Source organism: Loxodonta africana, chromosome 21 (assembly GCF_030014295.1).
Source record: "Loxodonta africana isolate mLoxAfr1 chromosome 21, mLoxAfr1.hap2, whole genome shotgun sequence".
NCBI classification, from domain to species: domain Eukaryota; kingdom Metazoa; phylum Chordata; class Mammalia; order Proboscidea; family Elephantidae; genus Loxodonta; species Loxodonta africana.
The window spans coordinates 37,509,595-37,534,082 of NC_087362.1; the positions used below are offsets into that span (position 1 = coordinate 37,509,595).

Sequence of the window (24,488 nt, forward strand, 5' to 3'; positions counted from 1 at the left end):
ATTCGGCAGGAAGCACTATTCAGGACCCAAACAAAGCTGTGTGCCCCATCTTGAAAGAGAGGCATAGGTGAAGTGTCAGCTTGTTCAAGCATGGGTACACAGAAAAGCCCTGTGGTCTAGCGGTTAACAGCGTGGAGTCTGGGAGCAAGCTCCCTGAGCTCGAGCCCCGCTTCTGTCTCTGACGAGTGGTGCAGACTTATGCCCGTCACTGATCTCACCAAGCTGTCAGTTCACCTGGAAAATGGGATAGTAAAAATGGTGATACTGGCCTTGCTGGCAGGTTGCTAGAATGAAGGGTAATCAGATAATCCACATGAAATGATTGTACTGTTCCTGTAACATAATAAGCTCCTAGAATAACCAGAACAGTTGTCGTTAAGTCATCCCCAACTCACAGCTACCCCATGTGGGTCATAGAACTGTTCTCTGTAGGGTTTTCAGTGGCTGATTTTTCAGAAATAAATCACCAGGCCTTTCTTCCCAGGTGCCTCTGGATGGACTCAAACCTCCAACCTTTCAGTTAGCAGCCAAACCCATTAACTGTTTGCACAACTCAGGGACTCCAAGCTCTTAGAACAGGTGTAAAGAATTATTGCTGCTGCTGCTGCTGTTGTTTTTGCTATTACTGTTAGCTTCTAGCCACGTGTTCGTGCTCAGTCTGGGTCCGGAGCACCCCTGGGAGGAGGGTCCCAGGATGACTGTCATTGTGTGTATCTGGTACTGACAGGCCCCAGGCCAGCTGATTTACTTCTAAACTTTGGCAGTGGGAGGGGTAAACAGCATGGGTGACTAGGTCTCAAAAGAAATACCAGTGGCTGCAGATGAAGTCAGACATCCCTGTGTGCAGAAGTTTGCTCCCAAGTGTCCTTTGGGCAAAGAGTGGCTCAGAGACCACTTTGAGAATTGAATGATAGCCCTGCTAGCCCTCCCTGGCAGACACACTCATCATAACAACAGCAGCAGGCACCGAGTACCCCTGGCGTCCACACTGTGCTGAGTGCCGTGTGCGGACTGTCCGGTCTCATTCTCACTCTTACCCTCACCCAGCCCTGTGTTGGGGGCATCACTGGCTTCCCTGTTTCACAGAGGAAGAAAATGAGGCTCCCAAGGCTGGATAACCTGTCCCAGGTCACACCACTTGTTAGAGGCAGAGTTGAACTTGATCTCTGGTCTCTCAGACTCAGAAGCTCTGTTCTTTCTGCCACATCAGAAGAGCCGAGAGCTTGGTCAGGCAGAAGCCATAGGGCTCCAGCTGAGCAGAGGAAGCTGCGAGGGATGGGTCAGCACGATGGCCTTTGACGCTGCTGGGGAAGGTGGTGAGCAGCCTTCCAAGCCCAGCCGCACATCTGAGGCAGGATCAGATAGCTGAGCCACAGAGGCTGTAATGCAATATCCTGTTTGCAGTTTGGCTTCTGCGTTCACTGGGGCTGTGTGATAAGATCTGTTGCTGGAGATGAGAAAGAAAGAATGGGGAGGTGGTCTCTGTGTCATATCTCTATATGAAGGAAATGAAATGGGGAGGTTGGTCCCCTTAGCTCACTTTGGAGGTCCCTGGAGCCCCTGCACAGAGCTCACATTGGAAACCAGAGTGAAGTGCTCTGAGTCTGGAAGGGGTCAGCTCGTGGAGGTTGTGAGAGCTGAAGTCGGCCCTCAGAGGGCTGTTGTGTAGATGATGGAGCAGAGTTAAAGGGAGTACCAGGCCCACACAAGGAGGCTGTCTTGATGGTATGGACCCCCTTTTATAGCAAATGTCAAACAGAGGTGGGTCGATGTGTCCTCAGGATGTTACGGAGAGAATCCTGCATTGAGTGGAAGATTTGACTCAATGACTCTTAATGTCCTTCCCAATTCTGAGATCCAAGATCCTGGAATTATATGAAGGTGCTCAGGAATGTCTGCCAAAAAATTACATAAACCCTGTAGGCCTAAGGACCCTGAAAAGGAGTGCCATGTCTCCTGCAGACTCCAAAGAGGCATTTGATTAAAAAAAAAAAAAACAAACAAAAACCCAAACCCATTGCTGTCAAGTTGATTCCGACTCATGGCAACTGTACAAGACAGAGTAGAACTGCCCCCTAGGGTTTCCAGGGAGCGGCTGGTGGATTAGAACTGTTGACCTTTGGGTTAGCAGCTGAGCTCTTAACCACTGCGCCACCAGGTCTCTATTTGATAAAAAGCACCTGCTAAAACCAGGGACTTAAGGTATGAGGTTAGGAAGGCAAGCCAGGAAATGGGTCACTGGAAAACCAGAAATCATAGAGTCATGGTGCCAGAGCTCCCTCTTTGTAGTTCCATCTTTTTGGGGTCAGCCGCAGTGTGCCCAGCAGTGACTGAGATAACTCCATGATTGACTCACTGTCCAACTGTCATGTGGGAGTGAGGCAGTAGGATGCCTCAATCCTGAGTCAAAGGTGCATACTTTTATGGTGACTTTTATAGGTTATAAGATAACCTCTAGGTAGGTTGCTGTCATCAAGTCAGCTCTGACTCATGGTGACCTTATGTACAAGAGAACAAAGCATTGCCTTGTCCTACATCATCCTCACAATTGCTGGCATGTTTGAGTTGAGTCCATTTTTGTGGGTGTTGTGCCAGTCCATCTCACCGAGGGTCTCCCTTGTCCTCGCTGGCCTCTGTTTGACCCAACATGATGTCCTTCTCCAAGTGGTTGATCCTTCCTGATGATGTGTCCAAAGCAAATGAGTGGAACAATGTTCTGTTGTGATCTATAAGGTTTTCCTTGGCTAATTTTTGGAAGCAGATTGCCAGGCCTTTCTTCCTAGCCTGTCTTAGTCTGGAAGTTCTGCTGAAACCTGTCTACCATAAGTGACCCTGCTGATATTTGAAATATTGGTGGCATAGCTTCCAGCATCATAGCACATGTAAGCCACCACAGTATGACAAACTGACAGATGATTGGTGGGTGATAACTCTCTACCCCAGCAGGATATTAAACAGTTTTCTCACAGCTGAACCCTATCCCAGCATATTGCCATGATACCCACAAGTTTTGATGGCGAGTTGGGGGAACAGTATCAATTGAGAAGAGAGAAATCGATTGACATTTGTATTAAGTATTAGCTGGTGTAACAAATATATTTGTTACACCAAATATATTTGTTACACCAGCTAATACTTAATACAAATGTCAATCTGATTTATCTCTTCTCAGTTGATATATATATATGTATAAAAAAATTTTTTTTTATGTATAAAATAATAGGTATATATATATATATAATGGCTCAATTGTGATAGAAATTTACTACTTGCAAATGTAAAGCCTAACACAGATGTTACTCATCAGCCCATGGCTGTCCTCCAAGTGGTGATTCAGGAGCCCAAACTCCTTCCCTGTTGAATCTCAGCAAATGTCTCCCAGAATGGCCATGCTCATCAAGATGAAAGGGCCTGGAGATTGCCTGGTAGGAGGTTGTTGTACCCCAGGCCTGGAAGTGGTGCATATCATCTCCATTCACATTCTGTTGGCCTGAACTTGGTAACTTGGCCACAGCCAAGCAGAAAGGACTCTTGTAAATGTGTCTGAACAGTATACCCAGGAAGAAGGAATGAAAAAAGATGTGGTAAATAGCTAGTCAGTCCTTGCTCATGCATTTGCTGTCTTTGCTCTTGTTCTGGGAGACTCACCCTTCTATTCAACAGCTACTTATTGAGCGCAAATTCCAATATTTATGGAGGCCAAACAGTGTGCAAGGCAGGGAGAAGAACTAAAACAACTAGGAGCTAAACAGGGAGACCCAAAACTCATTGTCATCAAGTTGATTTTGACTCATAGTGACCCTACAGAACGAAGTAGAATTGCCCCATAGGGTTTCCAAGGCTGTAATCTTTATGAAAGCACACTGGCACATCTTTCTCCCATGGAAGGGCTGGTGGGTTCAAACCAACTACCTTCTAATTAGCATCCGAGTGCTTTAACCACTGCACCACCAGGGAGAAGAAATAAAAAAACAAGTAAGCAAGCGTTAGTTAGGATAATTGCAAACAGTGCTTTCTAAGAGCTGTCAGAGGCCCATGTGGCTTGAGCACAGTGAGCTGGGGGGAAAGTGGCCTGAGATGAGCCTGGAGAGGTGAGCAGAGGCTGACCAGGGTCATGGCCAGGAGTTTGGACTTTATTCTTTACTTGTGAGTTTCCAACCATCCATCTGAGAATAATGAAAGATTCAGGCTTTACTAGACATGTTGGATCTTTCCTCCATGTCCAGATGAATATTAAAATTTTATAGATCTTATCTAGCAACTCAGGGAAAGGCAAAAAGCATTCTAAGGCAAAGGAAATAGAGGTCATAACAGGTAAGGATGCCTCCTGTGATGTTGTTCAGTGCAGAGTGGCAGGGGGATGAAATATTGCCTAATCCCATAGCTATGATTCCAGATGCCTGATGCCTGCAGTGGAGCCCAGCATCCTTCCCCAATTTTAATTAGTGGTACCCTAGCACATGGACCTCAGTCAGGATGCTAGAGCCCCTCTTGATGAGTCCCTTTAAATAATTCAGAATCAGGTCCAGGATTGAAAGAAATCTTCAGTGTCATCTATCCCAACCTGCTCATACCACCTGAAGCTTGAATTTCCTCTACAGCATCACCAAAAGTGATCATCTCACCTAAATTTTAATGCTTCCCATAATGTGGAAGTCATACCTCCCAAATCTACCCAATTCCATTTTAGGGTGGTGCCATTAGATCACTCTTTTTATGGTTGAATGGAAATGTGTCTTCACGTGACACCTTCCTTTTGGTTTTATATGTCCCCCTTAACATTCGGGTTGTTGTTGTTAAGATATATACAGTTCTGTCAAAAGCTAAGGTGTCCACGTAATTTATTGTCCAAGCCATGACTTTTGAGAGTGGAAGGAGATGATAACTGGGTGTGTTACTGGGACTGTGGGCATGGACCAGGACTGTCTGGGCAAACTGGGACATGTGGTCTCCTCATCAATATCCCTTATAAAACCTGGCACCAACAACTGAGTGTGCTGAGCCTGTTACTGTAGTCCGGTGGCTTTGTATCCAGGAGGGCGAGGGCTCTGGTCTGAAGGCTGCCCTTCAGCACCTGGGGAAGCTGATTTCAGCCTCCATGGAATCTCCGGTTTCAAATGGGTCTCAGCAAGCTGTGACTATCTGTTAAGGGGGGTTTTGTCTTTCTTCTCAGGGACTTCGTGAAGGCCTTTATCCAGTTTAAGAAGCCCATCGTGGTGGCCATCAATGGGCCTGCTCTGGGCCTGGGCGCCTCCATCCTGCCCCTCTGCGACATTGTGTGGGCCAGCGAGAAGGCCTGGTTTCAGACTCCCTACGCCACCATCCGCCTCACGCCTGCCGGCTGCTCCTCATACACCTTCCCTCAGATCTTGGGTGTTGCGCTGGTAAGCCTCCTTGTTGTCCGGCAGCTGGTTTCTCAGTGATGGGTGGATTTGGGTCACAAGAAGATGCTCTGAAATGGAATTAGGTGGATTTGGGAGGTATACCTTTTACATTATGGGAGGCATTCAGATTTAGGTGAGATGATCACTTTTGGTAATATAGAGAGAATTCAAGCTTCAAATGATGGGGGCAGGTTGGAATTGATGACATTTAAGATTTCTGATTCTGAATTATGTAAAAGGACTCATCAAGGGGGGCTCTAGGATGCTGACTGGGGTCCATTTGTTAGGGTGTCACTGATAGAATTGGGATTAAGACATGGCTTTGTGTTTGGCTTGAAACCTGGGATCCTCTCAGCCTGTGGAATCTGCTGCTCCATCTGAGCTCCCTCAGCCTCCCCAGTGGAATCTGGATGGAAATGTGGCTGATCTCAGAGCCTTCAGGCTGTCAGTGTCAGATGCAAATAGAAAAGCCAGGAGCAGGCAGTGGCCGAGGACTGAGAAGATGATGATGAAATTCATTTACTGAACACATATATGTGCCAGACATTTAACTAAGTACTTTGCATGCATTATCTTATTTAATCCTCACAATGACTCAGTAAGGCAGCGTATTGGGGTAGGCTTCCTGCTGTAACAAACAGCCCCATAATTTCAGTGGTTTAATGCAACAAAAATTTCTGTCTCATTGTGTAGTCCAGTGTAGGTGTGTTCGGTGAACAGCCTGGCACACTGGCTAGGGACCCAGGCACCTTCCATCACCTACGTGTCCAGCTAGTGGGTGAGAAGAGAGAGCACAGACTGTCACCTGGGATGGGCCAGACCTGTAGGGGGCAAGTTCACTTCTGCTCACATCTCATTGGCCAAGACACAGTCACATGGCCATACCTACCTGCAAGGGAGCCTGGGAAATGTAGTCTAGCTGTGTCCAGGAAGAAGAGGGAAGGGATTTTGATGATCTCAAAGCAGGGCCACAGCATGGCTTCCTCCATTTCCATTGTTGCCCAGAGGTATTGTGAATTTTTCTTTATTTGAAAAGGACTCTAGGATTCTTCTTTTTACTTTTCAGTTTTGTTGGAAGGTAAACACCTTTATAACATTACTCTGATTTTCTTAAGGCAACCCACAAATGTTCTGTTCTTAGTGCAGTGAACCTTTGTGTCTACCCAGTTAAGCAGTTACTCTTGATTTCCTTTGGGGAAGGCAGAGGTTTTGATAATTTTTTATTTTCTTTCTTCTCTGCCTAAGCTTTTCCATTCTTTCATTGTTTTCATCAGAGGAACTGCAAACCCTCTTTTTTCATCTCTCAGGTCTTGCTTTTGTTAAAAAAATTAGAGAGATTCCTTAACAATATCCCTTCTCCTTCCTTAATGTTCTTCATTACTTCTTTTTGAAAGTGACACCACCAAGAAATTATATAAATAATGAGCCTTCCTTGCACATTCAGTGCATACCAAGCCCTGTTCTGAGCACTGTCGTGTTTAATCATCATGACATCATGCCTGCTGGTCTGGGGAGAGACTCAAGTCTTTGTGGGTTAAGTGACTTGCCCAAGTCACACATTTAGTGACTAATGAAACTATGTTTATGTTCTACATTTTCTGAGCTCCAGAGTAGATTGTTTGTTTAATTGGTCATTACTAGTGATACCCCCTTCCTCAAGGACTCACCTTTTTACTAAATCCTGGGGCTTCTGGATAACACTTTATGTTCTTCCTTCAAAGAGGGCTCGGGGGGGATACCGTGTCTGAGAGGTGGCTGGAAAATCTGTCAGTTGCCTTTCTAAATGAAAAAGACCTCACCCTGTTCCTAGCACCCACAAAGGAGTAGATAAGGGTGGATCTGAATCAGAATTCATCAAATATGGCCAAGTGCCAGCCAGCTGGAGCCTCATAGTTTCCTTTAAGGGCTTGGAAGACGTCATTCTATTCTCAGTGGTCTCTGATGTGGAAGTGCCGGAACTGTCCTCTTTTGTGTTTCCTCAGGATTTTGTGCTACTTGGATTTTTTTTTTTCGAAGTCTTTACTTTTCTGCATGTAACCTGCCTCTCACATGACGTAGCTGGTCATTGATTTTCATCTCCTTATTCCTTTCAGAAGTTCTTGCATATTTTCTTAGAGGTTTCCCTTCAGAGTAGAATGACAAGCCTTCCAAAGTTCTCGCGTATGCCTGCCCCGAGAACGCACAACTATGGCTGTTGTTTGTTTGAGCAAGACACTATTGTGGAAGTCAAAGAAGCTTATCTAAAATCAATTTTTCATCATCCTATGAAAGCTCTTCCCTATAAGAAGCGGAGTGGGCAGCATGGTGCCTCCAGTGCCTTCAAAGCATGGAGCCCACATGTGTGGGTAAGTGGCCTCTGTTGGTATTAAAGAACAAACCGGAGGCAGAACCAACATGGCATCCTAAACAGACACATCATGCTATCCCTGTGCAGCAAAGACCTGAAAAAGTAGTAAAACAGATAGAAACATCAATCGTGGAATCCTAAGGGTTAAATGAAGGGATAAAGAACTAGATCAAACACCTAATGGAAGAAACTAAAAAAAACAGAGAATGAGGAGAGATATGGAGTGGAGGTCCCCTGCTAGCTAACATGATACATCTTTGTCATCTTGGAGCACAGGCAGCAGCAACCCCAGGACGGGGAGTATAGAAAGACAACTTCACAGAGCTCCAAACAGGAGACAGAGCACCTGGTAACCAGAGGAACATGCATTCTCACCCTTCATCCTTCTGCCCATATGCCATCCTCACCCCTATAATGGGCCGTGCCGCGCTGTGTGGCTAGAGGGCTACGGGTCTGCTGTCACTCTGGGTCCGCCCCACTCCCACCCACTGGCTCCTGCCAGGCCATTTTTTTCCCTTTCTTTTCTTTCTCCCTCCCACCTAGCCCCATACTCCACCCTCACCATTTCTGCATGGGCCATGTCATGCCATTCAGCTGGAGAGCTACTGGCCCACCGTCACCCCGTGTCTGCCCTGCCCCCACCCACCAGTACCTGCCATGCCATTTTTTTCCTTTTCTCTTTCTTCTTTTTTTTTGTCTCTCACATCTAGCCCTGTATGCTACTTGTACCACTTCCCACTGGGTCATACTGTACTGCTGCAGGTAGAGAACTACTGGCATGCTACCACCCCAGGTCCTTCCACCCACTGTCCTTACCTGCTGGCTCCCCTTTCTTTTTTTCTTCTTTCTCTCTCTTTTCTTCTCCCATCCATCTCCATATGCCACCCCCCTTCCCACTGGCCCTTGCAGTGCTGCCACAGCCACTGCACTGGGCCTGCACTGCCCCTTTCCTCCCAGCTCTCAACCATCTGCTGAATGATGGGAAGCAAGCCCATACCACTCCCCGTCTGACACTCCTGCATATGTGTCAAGGGGCTGTGAATGTTCTCACACCACTGAACCAACACCAGCCTATCCTCAGCCACCTCGCCAAACCAGTGTGCAATGCAGCAGGTTAGCCTTGCCTGCTGCTGCCTGCCCACCTGGACAAGGTGGTGAGAGCTAGTATGCCCACGGATGAGCAAGCAGCAAAGCATGCTAGGCTCACTTGCCCTGACATATCAAAACAAAGCAAAGAAGCAGGATGAAACAAATGAACATACAACCAATAAATAAAGAAAATAGTACCTTAATGTCTCTGAGACACCAGACAATATAAAAATGTTATTAAAAAAAAAAAAGGACAACATGGCTCCAGCAAGTGACCAAAATAATCAGATAACCTTCTGGTAGAGGAAAAGGCAGTGGAACTACTTGATAGGGAATTCAAAAGACTAATATTTAGGGCTCTCCAAGCGATTAGAAAAGAGATCAAGAAAAGCACAGACAAAACCAAGGAAAAAACAGACAAAATCATGGAAGACACAGACAAAATCAATGAAAACATAGCCCAAATCAGGGAAAACACAGACAAAACAGTAGAAGACTTCAGGAAAATAATACAAGAACAAAACATCAAGATAATTACAAATCATACAAAAACAGCAATTAGAAATCCAAGAAATAAACAATAAAATTTCAGAAATGGACAACTCAGTAGATTTTAGGAGCAAATTTGAAACAATGGCAGATAGAACCAGCGAGATGGAAGACATATCCAGGGATGCCACTTTGAGGAAAACTCAGAAAAGAATGAAGAAAACCTAAAAATTATGGGGGACACAATCAAGAGCAAAAATTTGCACGGGATAGGACTTGCAGAACAGGGGGAGAAAATGGAAATCACAAAGAAGATTGTTGAAGATTTGCTGGCAGAAAAGTTCCCAAATATCATGGCAGACAAAAACTTGACCGTCCAGGAAGCTCAATGAACCCATATTGGATAGACCCCAAAAGAAAGTCATAAACATATATAACCATACTTGCCAAAACCAAAAACAAAGAAAGACTCCTGACAGCAGCTCGAGAAAAACTAAAAGTCACAAAGGGGGAACAAGACTAAGCAACTGATTACTTGATGGAAACTGCAGGCAAGAAGACAATTGAATGATACATATAAAACTTTGAAATTAAAAAAAAAAAAAAAAAAAACTGCCAACTCTCTCAAATATGATGATGAAATTAGGACATTTCCAGATAAACAGAATTAAGAGAATTTGTTAAAAAAAAAAAAAAAATTATTTAAAACAAAATACCAAACCCATTGCTGTCAAGCTGACTCTGACTCATAGCAACCCTATAGGACAGAGTAGAACTGCTCCATAGGGTTTCAAAGGAGCAGCTGGTGGATTTGAACTGCCAGCCTTTTGGTTAGCAGTCGAGCTCTTAACCACTGCACCATCAGGACCCCAAACTTATAAAAAACATTAAAGGAAGTCCTTCAGTTAGAGAACAAGGAACATTATACAACAACCAGAATCTAGGACACAGGACAGCATCAACCATTTACCAACACAGGTAAAGAACTCTCAATAATAAAGCAAAGCTAAAAGTCTTAAAATAGGAAAACAGAAACGTCAGTCTGTAAATGATGACAACGTCAAAACAATAAAAGGTGAAATAAACAGTGTAAGTATAGAACTTTAAATGGAGAGGAAGTCAAGGCAATATCAATTATTAAAGACTTAAGACCAAGACTTCCTTAAACTTAGGAAGTTAAGGGTAAATTTCAAGGTAACCACAAGAAATTTAACAAACCTCCTCATTAGAATAACAAGGAAGAAAAACATGAAGTCTCAGTAAACACAACATCTATAATAACGAAAGAAAAGAATCCATAAACAAAAGGAGCTCAGCACAGGAAAGTAAGAGGAACAAAGAAAATGTCAGCACGACAAAAAAAAGCACAACAGTATGACAGGAATAAACTCATACCTATTGATAATTACATTGAATGTAAATGGCTTAAATGGCATGTAAACAGAGAGAGGCAGAATGGCTAAAAAAGCATGACCCATCAATATGCTGTCTATAAGATACACATCTTAGACACAGAGACATAAAAAATATATTAAAAACCAAAGGAAAAAAATGTATCAAGGAAAAAGTAACCAAAAATGGGAAGGAGTGGCAATACTAATCTCAGATAAAATAGACTTAAATCAAAATCAACCATGAAAGACAAGGAAGAACATTATATAATGATTAAAGGGATAATCTACCAAGAAGACATAACCTTAATAAATATCTACGCACCCAACGACAGGACTCCAAAATACATAAAACAAACTCTAACAGCACTGAAAAAAGAAATAGTTTCACAATAATAGTAGGAGACTTCAACACACCACTCTCAGTAAAGGACAGACCATCTAGAAAGACACTCAACAAAGATACAGATCTAAAGGCCACAGTCAACCAACTTGACCTCATAGACATATCTAGAACACTCCACCCAACAGCAGCAAAGTATACATTCTTTTCTAGTGCACATGGAGCATTCTCTAGAATAGACCATATCTTAGGCCACAAAGCAACCCTCAACAAAATAAAAAACACTGAAATAATACAAAGCATTCTCTCTGATCAAAACGCCATAAAAGTAGAAATCAATAATAGGAAGAGCAAGGAAAGAAAATCAAATACATGGAAACTAAATAATAACTTGCTTAAAAACAACTGGGTAATAGAAGAAATCAAAGAGGGAATCAAAAAATTGCTAAACTCAAATGAGAATAAGAACACATCATAGCAAAACCTATGGGACACAGCAAAGGTAGTGCTCAGAGGTCAATTTATAGCAATAGATGCACACATCAAAAAAGAAGAAAGAAACAAAATCAAAACATTAGCTATACAACTCAAACAAATAAAGAACAGCAAAAGAAGCCCACAGCCACCAGAAGAAAGGAAATAATAAAGATTAGAGCAGAAATAAATGACATAGGGAACAGAAAAACAATAGAAAGAATCAACAAGTTCGAAAGTGGTTTCTTTGAAAAGATCAACAAAATCAACAAACCACTGGCCAAACTGACAAAAGAAACACAGGAGAGGAAGCAATTAACACACATAAGAAATGAGATGGGGGACATTACAACAGATCCAACTGAAATAAAAAGAATCATAACAGAATACTATGAAAAATTGAACTTCAACAAAATTGAGAACCTAGAGGAAATGGATAAATTTCTAGAAACACACTATCTACCTAGACTAACACAAACTGAGGTACAAAATCTGAGAAGACCCGTAATAAGAGAAGAAATTGAAGACATAATAAAAAAATTCCCAGCAACAACAACAGAAAAAAGCCTGGCCCTGACAGTTTCATCGGAGAATTCTACCAAACGTTAGAAAACAGCTCACACCAGTACTACTGAAACTATTTCAGAACATAGAAGAGGAAGGAATACTCCCAAATTCATTTTATGAAGCCAGCGGAAAGAACCCTAATAGCAAAGACGGGCAAAGACACCACAAAAAAGAAAATTACAGACCAGTATCTCTCATGAATATAGATGCAAAAATTCTCAACAAAATTCTAGGCAGTAGAATTCAGCATCCTATCAAAAAAATAATACACCATGACCAAGTGGGATTCATACCAGGTATGCAAGGTTTGTCTGGCATTAGAAAATCAGTCAATGCAATCCACCACATGAATAGAACAACAAAAAAATCACATGATCTCAACTGATGCAGATAAGGCATTTGATAAAGTCCCAATACCCATTCCTGAAAAAAACTCTCAATAAAATAGGAAATTCCTCAACATAATAAAGGGCATCTATACAAAACCTATACAAAACCAACAGCCAACATCATTCTCAATGGAGAGAGGCTGAAAACATTCTGCCAGAGAACAAGAACAAGACAAGGATGTCTTCTATCACCACTCCTATTTAGCATTGTGCTGGAAGTCCTAACTAGAGCAATATGGCAAGAAAAAGAAATAAAGGGCATGCAAATTGGTAAGGAAGAAGTACAGCTGTCCCTATTGGTAGATGACATGATCCTATACTTACCGAACTCCAAAGATTTCACAAGAAAGGTACTGGTGCTAATAGAAAGATTTGGTAGAGCAGCAAGTCTTAAGATCAACATAGAAAATTCAGCTGGATTCCTATACACCAACAAAGAATTTTGAAAAGGAAATCAGGAAAACAATAGCATTTATAATAGCCCCTAAAAAGATAAAATAATTAGGAATAAATCTAACCAGGGATGTAAAAGACCTATACAAAGAAAACTACAAAATACTATTGCAAGAAACCAAAAGAGATCTAGATAAATGGAAAAACATAAAAGAAAAGAAAAACATACCATGCTCACGGATAGGGAGACTCAACATTGTGAAAATGCTAGTCCTACCCAAAACGATCTACAGATATAATGCAGCCCTAATCCAAATACCAACAGCATTCTCCAACAAGATGGAAAAGCCAATCACAAGCTTTTATGGAAAGGAAAGAGGCCCTGGACAAGCAAAGCATTATTGAAGAAAAAGAACAAAGTAAGAGGCCTCACACTACCTGATCTCAGAACCTACTGTACAGCCACAGCAGTCAGAACAGCCTGGTACTGGTACAACAGACACATAGACCAGATAGAACAGAATCAAGAACCCAGACGTAAATCCATGCACCTAAGGACAGCTGATCTTTGACAAAGGACTAAAATCCATTAAATGGGGGAAAAGATAAGTGTTTTTAACAAATGGAGCTGGTAAAACTGGATGTCCATCTGTAAATAATAATAAAAAAAAAGGACCCATACCTCACACCATACACGAAAACAAACACAAAATGGATCAAAGACGTAAATATAAAACCTAAAACAATAAAAATCATGTAAGAAAAAATAGAGATATCACTAGGGGCCTCAATACATGGCATATATTCAGTACAAACCATAACTAACAATTAACAAACATGAAAAGATAAACTAGATAACTGGGAGCTCCTGAAAATTAAACACTTACCCTCATCAAAAGACTTCACCAAAAGAGTGAAAAGAGAACCTCCAGACTGGGAAAAAAATTTTGGCTACGACATATCTGACAAGGGTTTAATCTCTGAAATCTATAGAACACTTCAACAGATCATTAACAATAAGACTAATAATCCAGTTAAAAAGTGGGCAAAATATGTGAACAGACACTTCACCAAAGAAGACATTCAAACGGCTAACAGATACATGAGGAAATGCTCCTGATCATTAATCATTAGAGAAATGCAAATCAAAACTACAATGAGATACCATCTCACTTTGAAATTTCTGGTGCGCGCGCACACACACACACACCAAAATAACAAATTCTGGACAGGTTGCAGGGAGATTGGAACTCTTATGCATTGCTGGTGGGAATGTAAAATGGTACAACCACTACAGAAAATGATATGGTGCCTCCTTAAAAAACTGGAAATATAAATACCATATAATCCAGCAGTCTTCAGAGTATATTCTAGAGAGACAAGAACCGTCACATGAATAGACATATGCATGCCCATATTCATTGTAGCATTATTCACAATAGCAAAAAGATGGAAACAGTCTAGGTGTCCATCAACAGATGAATGGATGGTACATATGACACATACGCACAGTGGCCCCCACGTGTCTGTCAGTTTGTCCTGCCGTGGAGGTCCAAGCTACACTGAAGGCACTGGCAAAAAACAAGCCTCCAGGGATTGACAGAATACCAATTGAGATGTTTCAGCAAACAGATGCAGAGCTGGAAGTGCTCACTTGCCTATGCCAAGCAATTTGAAAGACAGTTACCTGGCCAACCGACTAGAAGAGATCCATATTTATGCCTATTCCAAAGAAAGCTGATCAAATTGAATGCAGAAATTATCAAACAATATCATTAATATCACACACAAGTAAAATTTTCTGAAGGTCATTCAAAAGCAGTTGCAGCAGTACATCAACAGGGAATTGCCAGAAATTCAAGGTGGATTCAGAAGAGGACATGGAACAAGGGATATCATTGCTGATGTCAGATGGATCCTGGCTAAAAGAATACCAGAAAGATGTTGTGATGGTTAAGGTTATATGTCAGCTTGGCTGGGCCATAATTATTAGTGTTTATATGTGATCAATCCCATGATGGGATCTGCTATGAGTAGCCAATCAGTTGAAAGGGAGTTTCCTTGGGGGTGTGGTCTACATCTGAATATAAGCAGATACTCTGGCATTTTGTGTGCTCTGGATCCTGTGGCTGCCTCTGTTCGTCTGACCTCTGATTCTTGGGACTTGAGCTATTAGCTTATCTTGGGATTTGTCCATCTTCACAGCCTGTGAGCAGGAGCCCTGCTCTCCAACCTGCCGATCTTGGGTTCACCAGCCCCTGCAGCTGCATGAATTGGGAGAAGCCTCTGTCCAGATCCACAAACTTGGGACATTCCATCTTCTACAATCACAAGAGCTGTTTCCTTGATGTAAATCTCTCTCTATATAGATTTATATGCTTTACTGGTTTTGCTTCTCTAGAGAACCCAACCTAAGACAGAATTTGGTACCAGGATTGGGGTGCTGTTCTAACAGATACCTAAAATGTGGTAACAGTTTTGAAACTATGAATGGATAGAGGACCAGCAGCGACAGAGAACCAGCAGTAGCAGAACCATAAGACCAGGGCGACATGGTTCTCCATGGAGCCGACCCATGGAGCCAGAGAGCTGAGTGCCTTTGTGCAGGAGGCCTCCTGACGGAGTGGGGCACATCTGGGTAGTTATCAGTGGAGCTAGGCTTGCCGACGCATGGAGCAAGATAGCTGAGTGCCTTTCAGCCAACGTTTACTGGCAGAGTGGGGTGCCTCCAGGCACTTATTGGTGGAGCTACAGAGCTTTGGAACACTTGTTTCAGCAGGGCGGACGTAGCCAATGAGGCCCAAAGGGCTGAGAGGCCAAGAACCAGGAAGCAGAAGCTGAAGAGACAAGGAACACAGGAAGCCGAGCTGCCTCAGTCTCAAAAGGTACGGCCAGCACCTCTGGAATTTCAAAGGGTGGAGCCATGGCCTCTGGTGTTTTCTAAGGATGGAGTCACCACTCAGATGGACTAGGAGAAAGGTGCGCCTAAAGTTGAGAGAGCAGAGCTACCATCCCAGTGGGCGTGGAAGGTGGAGCTGAAGCCTGAGACCAAGGGCCCTCCACTTAGAATCTGGATAGTGTGGCCACTAACTAGAGTCTGGAGGGTTGGGCCATTGTGTAAATTGTCTCAGAGAACAGAGTATCATTTGCAAAGCCTTGAGGGCTAATGTAATGTGTTCTACTGGCTTGCTTGATGCCTGTTATCCCTTCTTTATCTCCAGTTTCTTCCATTTGTAATGGAAATGTCCAGCGGGTACCTGTTCTGCCGTTGTACTTTAGAAGCGGGTAACTTGTATTTTAGATTTCACAGATGAAGAGGAAGTTTTGGATTTTGGACTTGGAGTTGATTTAAGACTTTTGTTATGATATGACGGGGTGTATACATTTTACATGTGGTAAGGACATGAATTTGGGGGGCCCAAAGGTGGAATGTCATGGATTGAATTGTGTCCCCTAAAAATATCTGTCACGTTGGCTAGGTCATGATTCCCAGTATTGTATGATTGTCTACCGTTTTGTCATCTGATGTGATTTCCCTGTGTGTTGTAAATCCTATCGCTATGATGTAATGAGATGGATTAGTGGCAGTAATATTGATGAGATCTACAAGATTAGATAGTGTCTTAGGCCAGTATCTTTCGAGATATAAAAGCAAGCAGAAAGACGGGGAACTCATATACTAAGAAAGTAGTGCCAGGAGCAGAGTGCATCCTTTAGACCCAAGGATCCTGTGCAGAAAAGCTCCTAGACCAAGGGAAGATTGATGACAGGGACCTTCCTCTCAAGCCAACAGAGAGAGGCCTTCCCCTGAAGGCCTGAATTTGGACTTGTAGCTTACTAGACTGTGGAAGAATAAATTTCTCTTTGTTAAAGCCGTCTACTTGTGGTACTTCTGTTATAGCAGCACTAGATGATGAAGACAGATGTTTACCTGTGTTTTATTGACTGTGCAAAGGCATTCAACTCTGTGGATCATAACAAATTATGGATAACATTGCGAAGAATGGGAATTCCTAAACACTTAATTGTGTTCATGAGGAACCTGTATACAGAGCAAGAGGCATTCATTCAAATATAACAAGGGAATACTACATGGTTTAAAGCCAAGAAGGGTGTTCGTCAGGGTTGTATCCTTTCACCATACTTATTTAATCTGTAAGATGGGCAGATAATCTGAGAAGCTGGACTATGTGAAGAAGAACTGGGCATCAGGATTGGAGGAAGACACATTAACAGCCTGCAATGTACAGATGACACAACCTTGCTTGCTGAAAGTGAAGAGGACTTGAAGCACTTACTGATGAAGATCAAAGACTACAGCCTTCAGTATGGGTTACACCTCAACATAAAGAAAACAAAAATCCTCACAACTGGACCAGTAAGCAACATCATGATAATTGGAGAAAAGATTGAAGTTGTCAAATATTTCATTTTATTTGGATCCACAGTTAACACCCATGGAAGCAGCAGTCAGGAGATCAAAAGACGTATTGCATAGGGAGATCTGCTGCAAAAGACCTCTTAAAAGTGTCAAAAAGCAAAGATGTTACCTTGAAGACTAAAGCGCCCCTGATCCAAGCTATGGTGTTTTTAATCGCCTTGTATGCATGTTAAAGCTGAACAATGAGTAAGGAAGACCAAAGAAGAATGGATGCCTTTGAATTGTGGTGTTGAAGAATAGTGAATATACCACAGACTGCCAGAAGAACGGATAAATCTGTCTTGAAAGAAGTACAACCAGAATGCTCCTTAGAAGCAAGGATGGCGAGACTGTGTCTTACATACTTTGGACATGTTGTCAGGAGGGATCAGTCCCTGGAGGAGGACATCATGCTTGGCAGAGTACAGGGTCAGCAGAAAAGAGAAAGACCCCCAACAAGGTGGATTGACACAGTTCCTGCAACAATGGGCTCAAGCATAACAACGATTGTAAGGATGGCACAGGACCAGGCAGCATTTCGTTCTGTGGTGCATGGGGTCTCTATGAGTCAGAACTGACTCGACGGCACCTAACGACAACAAAATGAATTGACATCTTTGAATTATGGTGTTGGCCAAGTATATTGAATATACCGTGAACTACCAAAAGAATGAACAAATCTGCCTTGGAAGAAGTACAGCCAGAATGCTCCTTAGAAGCAAGGATGGCAAGATTACATCTCACATTCTTTGGACATATTATCAGGAAGGACCAGTTCCTAGAAGACATCATGTTTGGTAAAGCAGAGGATCATCAAAAAAGAGGAAGCCCCTCAACGAGATGGATTGACACAGTAGCTGCAACTATGGGCGCAAACATAACAGCGATTGTGAGGATGGCTCAGGACTGGGTAGTGTTTGGTGCTGTTGTACGTAGTGTGTGAGTCAGAACGGACTTGATGGCACCTAACAACAACAACACACAATGGAATACCATGCAGTGATAAAGAACAATAATGAATCTTCTAACATTCTGACAATATGGATGAATCTGGAGGGCATTATGCTGAGTGAAATAAGTCAATTACAAAAGGACAAATATTGTATGAGACCAGTATTATAAAAACCCAAGAAAAGGTTTATACACAGAAAAAAAAAAAAAGAATCTTTGATGGTTATGAGGGAGGGTGAGGTGGAAGGGGAAATCATGAACCAGATAGTAGGCAATTGTCAATTTGGTGAAAGGAATGACAACACACAATATAGGGGAAGTCACCACAACTGGACGAAGGTAAAACCATAGAACCTTGCTAGACACATTCAAACACCTTGAGGGACAGAGTTACTGGGGCTGAGGCCTGGGGACCATGGTCTCTGGGAACATCAAGGTCAATTGGCATAGCATCATTTATAAAGACAGTATTGTACATTGTACTTTGTGTCTAGCATCTGAGGTCTTAAAAGCTTGAGAGTGGCCATCTAAAATATATTTATTCATCCCATCACTTTCACAGCAAAGGGGAATGAAGAAAACCAAACACACAAGGAAAATATCAGTCCAAAGGACTAATGGACCCCATGAACCACAGGCTTCACCAGCCTGAGTCTAGAACAACTAGATAGTGGCCGCCTACCACCACTGACTGCTCTGACAGGGATCACGATAGAGGGTTCCGGACTTACTGACCTGACACAGACTGGAGCAACTCCAAGGCTGTGGTCCCAGTTCACCCTCCTAACTCAGAACTGAAGCCACTCCCAAATTCCACCTTTTAGCCAAAGATTAGACAGGAGTATAAAGCAAATAACTACACACGTGAAGAATGTATACAATCAAGTATACGAGACCAAATGGGCAACACCTGCGCAAAAGCAAAGACAAGAAGGCAGGAAGGGATAAGAAAACTGAACAGATGAACACAGGGAACCTGAGGTGTAAAGGGAAGGGGGAGAGTGCTGACACATTACAGGGATTGCAACCAATGTCACGAAACAATTTGTGTATAAATTTTTGAATGAGAAACTAATTTGCACTGTAAACTTTCATGTACAATCAAAAAATTAAAACGAAGAAAACCACCATCATCTGTTGTCAAGGACACCATGACCTCCTAGTTAAGCCCAGTGTGCCTGTTCTTAGTCCTTATGTTGTGCATGTGCTCCACTATGATGGAAGCTTCTGGAAACTCCTTCCTTGACCCTCTTATCCTTTGCCTTCTCTAGCTCTACACATTCCAAGGTCTCCTTGATCATCTGATAATTTTTTCTGTGAGTCTTCTTACAAAGCTTTGTGTGCTTTACTGTTGGCAGGTCTTTTGGATTAAGTTAGAGCTCCTCAGCATAAGTCAAAATTTCTTCATAATACACTCCTTGTTATTTCTGCTTGATTGCTTGCGTCAACATTTGCATCCCAGAAACACCACAGTGCCTGTGACTTCCTGTGCACCCTGTGCACAGTCTTGCTTTGAACCTTCCTCGAGACTGTCCTCCAGGCCCAGATGCCCTCTTTTCTAACCTCCCTTTGCCCTGGTGGCTCCCAAGGCCATTTAAGCTCTGCTCAGGCACTACCTGTTGTCCCAGCCCTGGCAGAGGGAGCTCAGTGCCTTCTCTGTACTCCAGATTCCTGAGTGTGTGTGCCTGTTTGTTTCCTCCACCCTGAAATCCTTGGGGCTGGAGCCCTTTAGGCACTCAGTGTGGCAGGGACTTATTAGGTACTCACTAAAGGTTTGTTGTTTCACTGGTACTGGGAGATTTTGCTTGGCGATGGCTTATCATTTTTGATGCTCTCTGGTGTTTTTTTAATACTTTCCATTCTGCAAACGTGTCCAGTGTGTTTCTTTACATACCAAAACCACCTGGGCACTCAGAGCAAAGGACTGGCCAGGTTGTCCCAGCAAGGTTCAGCAAGCTTGCATTGACAACCTACTGTGTGTCAGACCCTGTGTCAGGCGCTTTCACACATGATAATTTCATTAGATCTCAATATGCTGAAAGGTAGGCATTTGAAAGAAACCAGCTACCATTGAGTTGTCTCCAACTGATGTTGACCTCATGTGTGTCAGAGCAGAACTGTGCTCCGTAGGGTTTATGGTGACTGATTTTTTGAAAGTAGATTTCCAGACCTTTCTTCTGAGGTGTCTCTGGGTGGACTCAAATCCCCAAACTTTTGGATAGCAGCTGACCGCATTAACTGTTGGCACTACCCAGGGACTTCAAGGTAGACATTATCGTCCTCCATTTTACAGATGAAGAAACCAAGGCTTAGAGAGTTGAGGTGATAGAGCCAGTAAGTGTTTCTCTTTCTTTCTGTCAACAAACCTCATTGGGCCTTCAATATGCACCAGGCATTGTCTTACCTACTTGGAAATACAAAGATGAATAACACACAAGCTCCAGCCTCAATAACCCAAATAAAACAGATGCTCTGCACTACCAGTTTTGAGCACTAATGTGTACCTGGCATGGTGTTTGCCCCTCACTTTTGTTTCCTTTTTGAATCCTCCCAGCTGTCCAGGGGTGATAATTGTTACCTACTTTAGAGATGAAGAAACTGCGTCTTGGAGAGACAGAGATTTGCCCGGGATCACAGGGCAGAGTGAGGGCATCTCAGCCTGTAGGTTGTACTTTCTTCCATGTCGGTCCTGTTAGTATTTGCCTTTCTACCTGGGAGGTAGATGAAGACAGAAGTGACCACACCGCTGTAGTTTGATAACGTTCCTGATGGATGTATAGATACTCAAGGCTGGAGAGTACCAAAGAGGAAAGCCTAGCCCTGCGTGGGACAGGGCAGGGTTAAAGAGGGGTGCAGAGGAGACACCTCCTGGATGAGTCTGGATGGATGGGGGTCTTCCATTCTCCCCCTTGTGTGTGTTGCTCTTTGATGGTGACCTGAAACAGGAAGAGCCACTAAGAGAACAGGTGATGTAGTCGTCAGCCCCCAAAACCCATTGGCGCCACCTCTCCTGTGCAGCAGGGCCAATAGGTGGGACAAATCAGTCCATTCAGATTCAGGAACTCGGGGCTGACTTAAGCTGCTCACAGTCTCACCAGGGGTAGAAAAACCAGCAGATGCTGAGCCCAGGAAGTAAACTCGTTCCCTTTCAGTTGCAGCCATTGTGCTCTACCATAAAACCCAAAGCTCAATTCTGACTCATAGTGACCCTGAAGGACAGGGTAGGCCTGCTGCCCCATAGGGTTTCCTAGGCTGTAATCTTGACAGAAGCAGACTGCCACACCTTTGTCCAGCAGAGCAGCTGATGAGTTCAAACCACTGACCTTTCAGTTATTGTCTGAGCACTTAACCACTGTGCCACTATGCCAACAGGGCTCTTTGTGCTCCCAGTTCTACGCCAGTCCCTCCCCATCTTTTGTAGTCACAAAAAATGTTAAAATTGTGCAGTTTTATCTCTCTCTTTCTCTCTCTCATTTCAGTCATTTCTGAAACTTCAAGAATGCTGCTGATTGAGACAAGTTCTTGCCAGTTGAGTTGTGTTTGGCTCCTTCTATTGACTTTGCTTCTTTTATCTCTACTTCCTGAGACAGAAGTGTTTCTAAATAAATATATTGGCATATATTTCCTTCAGACTTCTTATCAAGTGTATGTTATAGACTTATTACCAACTCTCTATCTTTCTAAGGGCCGCCATAAAATAGTACTACAAACGGGGGGGCTTTAAACAACAAAAATTTATTATCTTTCAGTTCTGGAATATAGAAATCCGAAATCAAGTTGTCAGCAGGGCCATGCTTCTTCCAAAGGCTCTAGGGGAAGACGCTTCCTTGTCTCTTCCAGCTTCTGGTGGCTGTGGGCAGTCTTTGGTGTCCCTTGGCTTGTAGCTGCATGACTCCAATCTCTACCTTCATTGTTACATGGCCATCTTCCCTTTGCGTGTCCTCTGTGCCTCTGTATCCAAATCTCACCCTTTCTCTCATAAGGACACCAGTCATTGGATTCAGGGTCTACACTAATCTTGTATGACCTCGTCTTAACTCCATTACACACGCAAGGATGCTGTTTCCCAGAGCTTTGAACCAGTTCGAACTAGTTCAGTCATGGCCAATGAAGCGAAACCAGAACAGATCCGAATTTTTACAATTTGGGTGAGCCAGAAAGAGAAACTGGAATGGGAAAAATTACAGGTCCAAACTCTGGAATGGGAGACTCAGAAGAGGTATAGTAAGCCCTTTCAGAAGACTGCATGAGATGGGATTATTGGCAGTACTGTGGAGAGTGACACACATTCAAAGTGGCATGGCTGTTCACCATCTCTGATCGAAGCACTGCTGTTTCCTACTCTGCTTAAGATCCAGTGGGCAAGAGACTTGATTGCTATGCATTTTTCCTGTTCCAGTTATTGTTCTGGTTCATCCAAATTAAAACAAATTAAAGTCCCTCTGTTTTTACTTCATCGGCTATGACCGCACTGGGAAGACCCAGGTTGAAGCCCTGCTGTTTCCAAATAAGATCATATTCACGGATATAGGGTGGTAAGAACTTGAACATATATCTTTGTGGAGGATACAATTCAACTCATAACGCCAACCTAATAAATTTCTCTGCTTCAGCATGATAGAGTCTCCTTTGGAGCATTGTGACTGATCGATGGCAGCCAGTTCAGATGGGGAAGCCGTGCATAGGCCTAGAGGCAGAGAGAGCATGGCAATGCTGATGTAAGGCTAGCACATAGGGGCAGGGAGACAAGAGGAGGGAGAAGCAGGTGGATGGCAGGTCAGGGAAGGGTTGTCTGCATGAGAAGGAGTTGGGAATTTGTCCTGAAGGAGATAAGGACCCGCATCACACAGCCTATGGGTGCTGACCACTGTGTCCTAGTTGTCAGTGTGAGGGTCACTTATTTTTACGTTTGGGCTGGTTTCTATGCTCTGTTCTCTATGTGCCTGGGGCTCACCCTTATCCATGGCTCCTACTGGAATGTGTATGACAGCTTGCACATTTTAAATCAAAAGGAAATCCTTTGGAGTGGGGGAAAGGGGGTGTAGAGGCAGCCCAGTTCACAAGAGCCGGGAGAAGGCAGAGGGAGTGTTTTCTGCCCCACGCAGGACCCTGGGCCACTGGGAAAGACACGTTTCTCTGTGCTGATTTGACTTGGGACCTTTTCTCTGGCATAAGAGAAATAAAAAGGAGTCTAATGGCTCCCGTAACTGCAAAGTCCAGACATAGAGCTTCCTTGGGGGTTATGGGGTCAAGACTTCTTATACCATCGGAACTCTTTGTCCATTTCTCTTTCCCTTGTAGACCCCTCTTCACAAGCAGGGGTGCAGCAGTGGGTGGCTCTGGACTCACTGACTCTACCCTGCAAGCAGAGAGGGAGAAGAATGCTTCCCATCAGCTCCAGCTTGGAAACCCCACAGAAGAGCGTTAGTTGGTCTGGGGTGGGTCACCCATTCATCCCTGGGCCAGTTATCACGGCTGGGGTATCAGGACTGAAATAACATACCCCCTGTAGCTCTGTCACCAGAAATGAGGAGGGGTATGGGCAGACAAGGGGCCCTGATGGAGCAACAGTTATGTGCTCAGCTGCTAACCAAAAGGTTGGTGATTCAAACCCACCAGCCGCTCACAGGAGAAAAGACTTAGCAATCTTTTCTTTTCCCATAAATATTATAGTCTTGGAAACCCTATGAAGCAGTTCTACTCTGTCACACAGGGCCACTGTGGTTCACAATCGGCAGCACAGAACAATGACAATAATTGGACAAAGCCACAGTAAACACACGGCTTCTTCTGAGAATGTGATGAAAGTCATAGCCCCCTCTACCCAGAAAAGTGTAGAGATACACACATTTGCATGCTATTCAGAGGGCTCCCCAAAGCTTCTGCAACCCCAGGTTAAGAATCCTGCGGTCAAGAGCAGGGACAACTGCACATGGCACACCCACGGCTTGCTAACAGATGTGGGAGCAGCTGCGGGCTCTCAGCCTTCTCCCCACTTTGTCTTTGCAGGCCAATGAGATGCTCTTCTGTGGCAGGAAGCTCACTGCTCAAGAAGCGTGCAGCCGGGGGCTCGTGTCCCAGGTCTTTTGGCCAACCACGTTCAGCCAGGAGGTCATGCTGCGGGTCAAGGAGATGGCATCCTGCAGCGCCGTGGTGAGTTCCCGTGCCCCCAAACAAAAACTCTGCCCTCCCCCCACCTCCCACCCCCAGTAACCATTAATATTCTTTGTTTTCTCTGTTTGCTCATTTCA

At 43.7% G+C, this 24,488-nt stretch overlaps 1 protein-coding gene across 4 annotated transcripts in view; it reads left to right on the forward strand.

Moving 5' to 3' along the window:
• CDYL2 (chromodomain Y like 2) overlaps positions 1-24,488 on the forward strand; it is a 201,585-nt gene that overhangs the window by 164,959 nt on the left and 12,138 nt on the right. For 2 of the 4 annotated variants that reach the window (XM_064273750.1, XM_064273751.1), the window contains 2 exons: positions 5,174-5,384; positions 24,247-24,390. In XM_064273750.1, the coding sequence (XP_064129820.1) occupies positions 5,174-5,384; positions 24,247-24,390 (355 nt within the window). Of the gene's footprint in view, positions 1-5,173; positions 5,385-21,716; positions 23,515-23,538; positions 24,198-24,246; positions 24,391-24,488 lie in introns of those variants that run through there. The other 2 variants (XM_064273752.1, XM_064273753.1) reach the window with 2 other exon arrangements.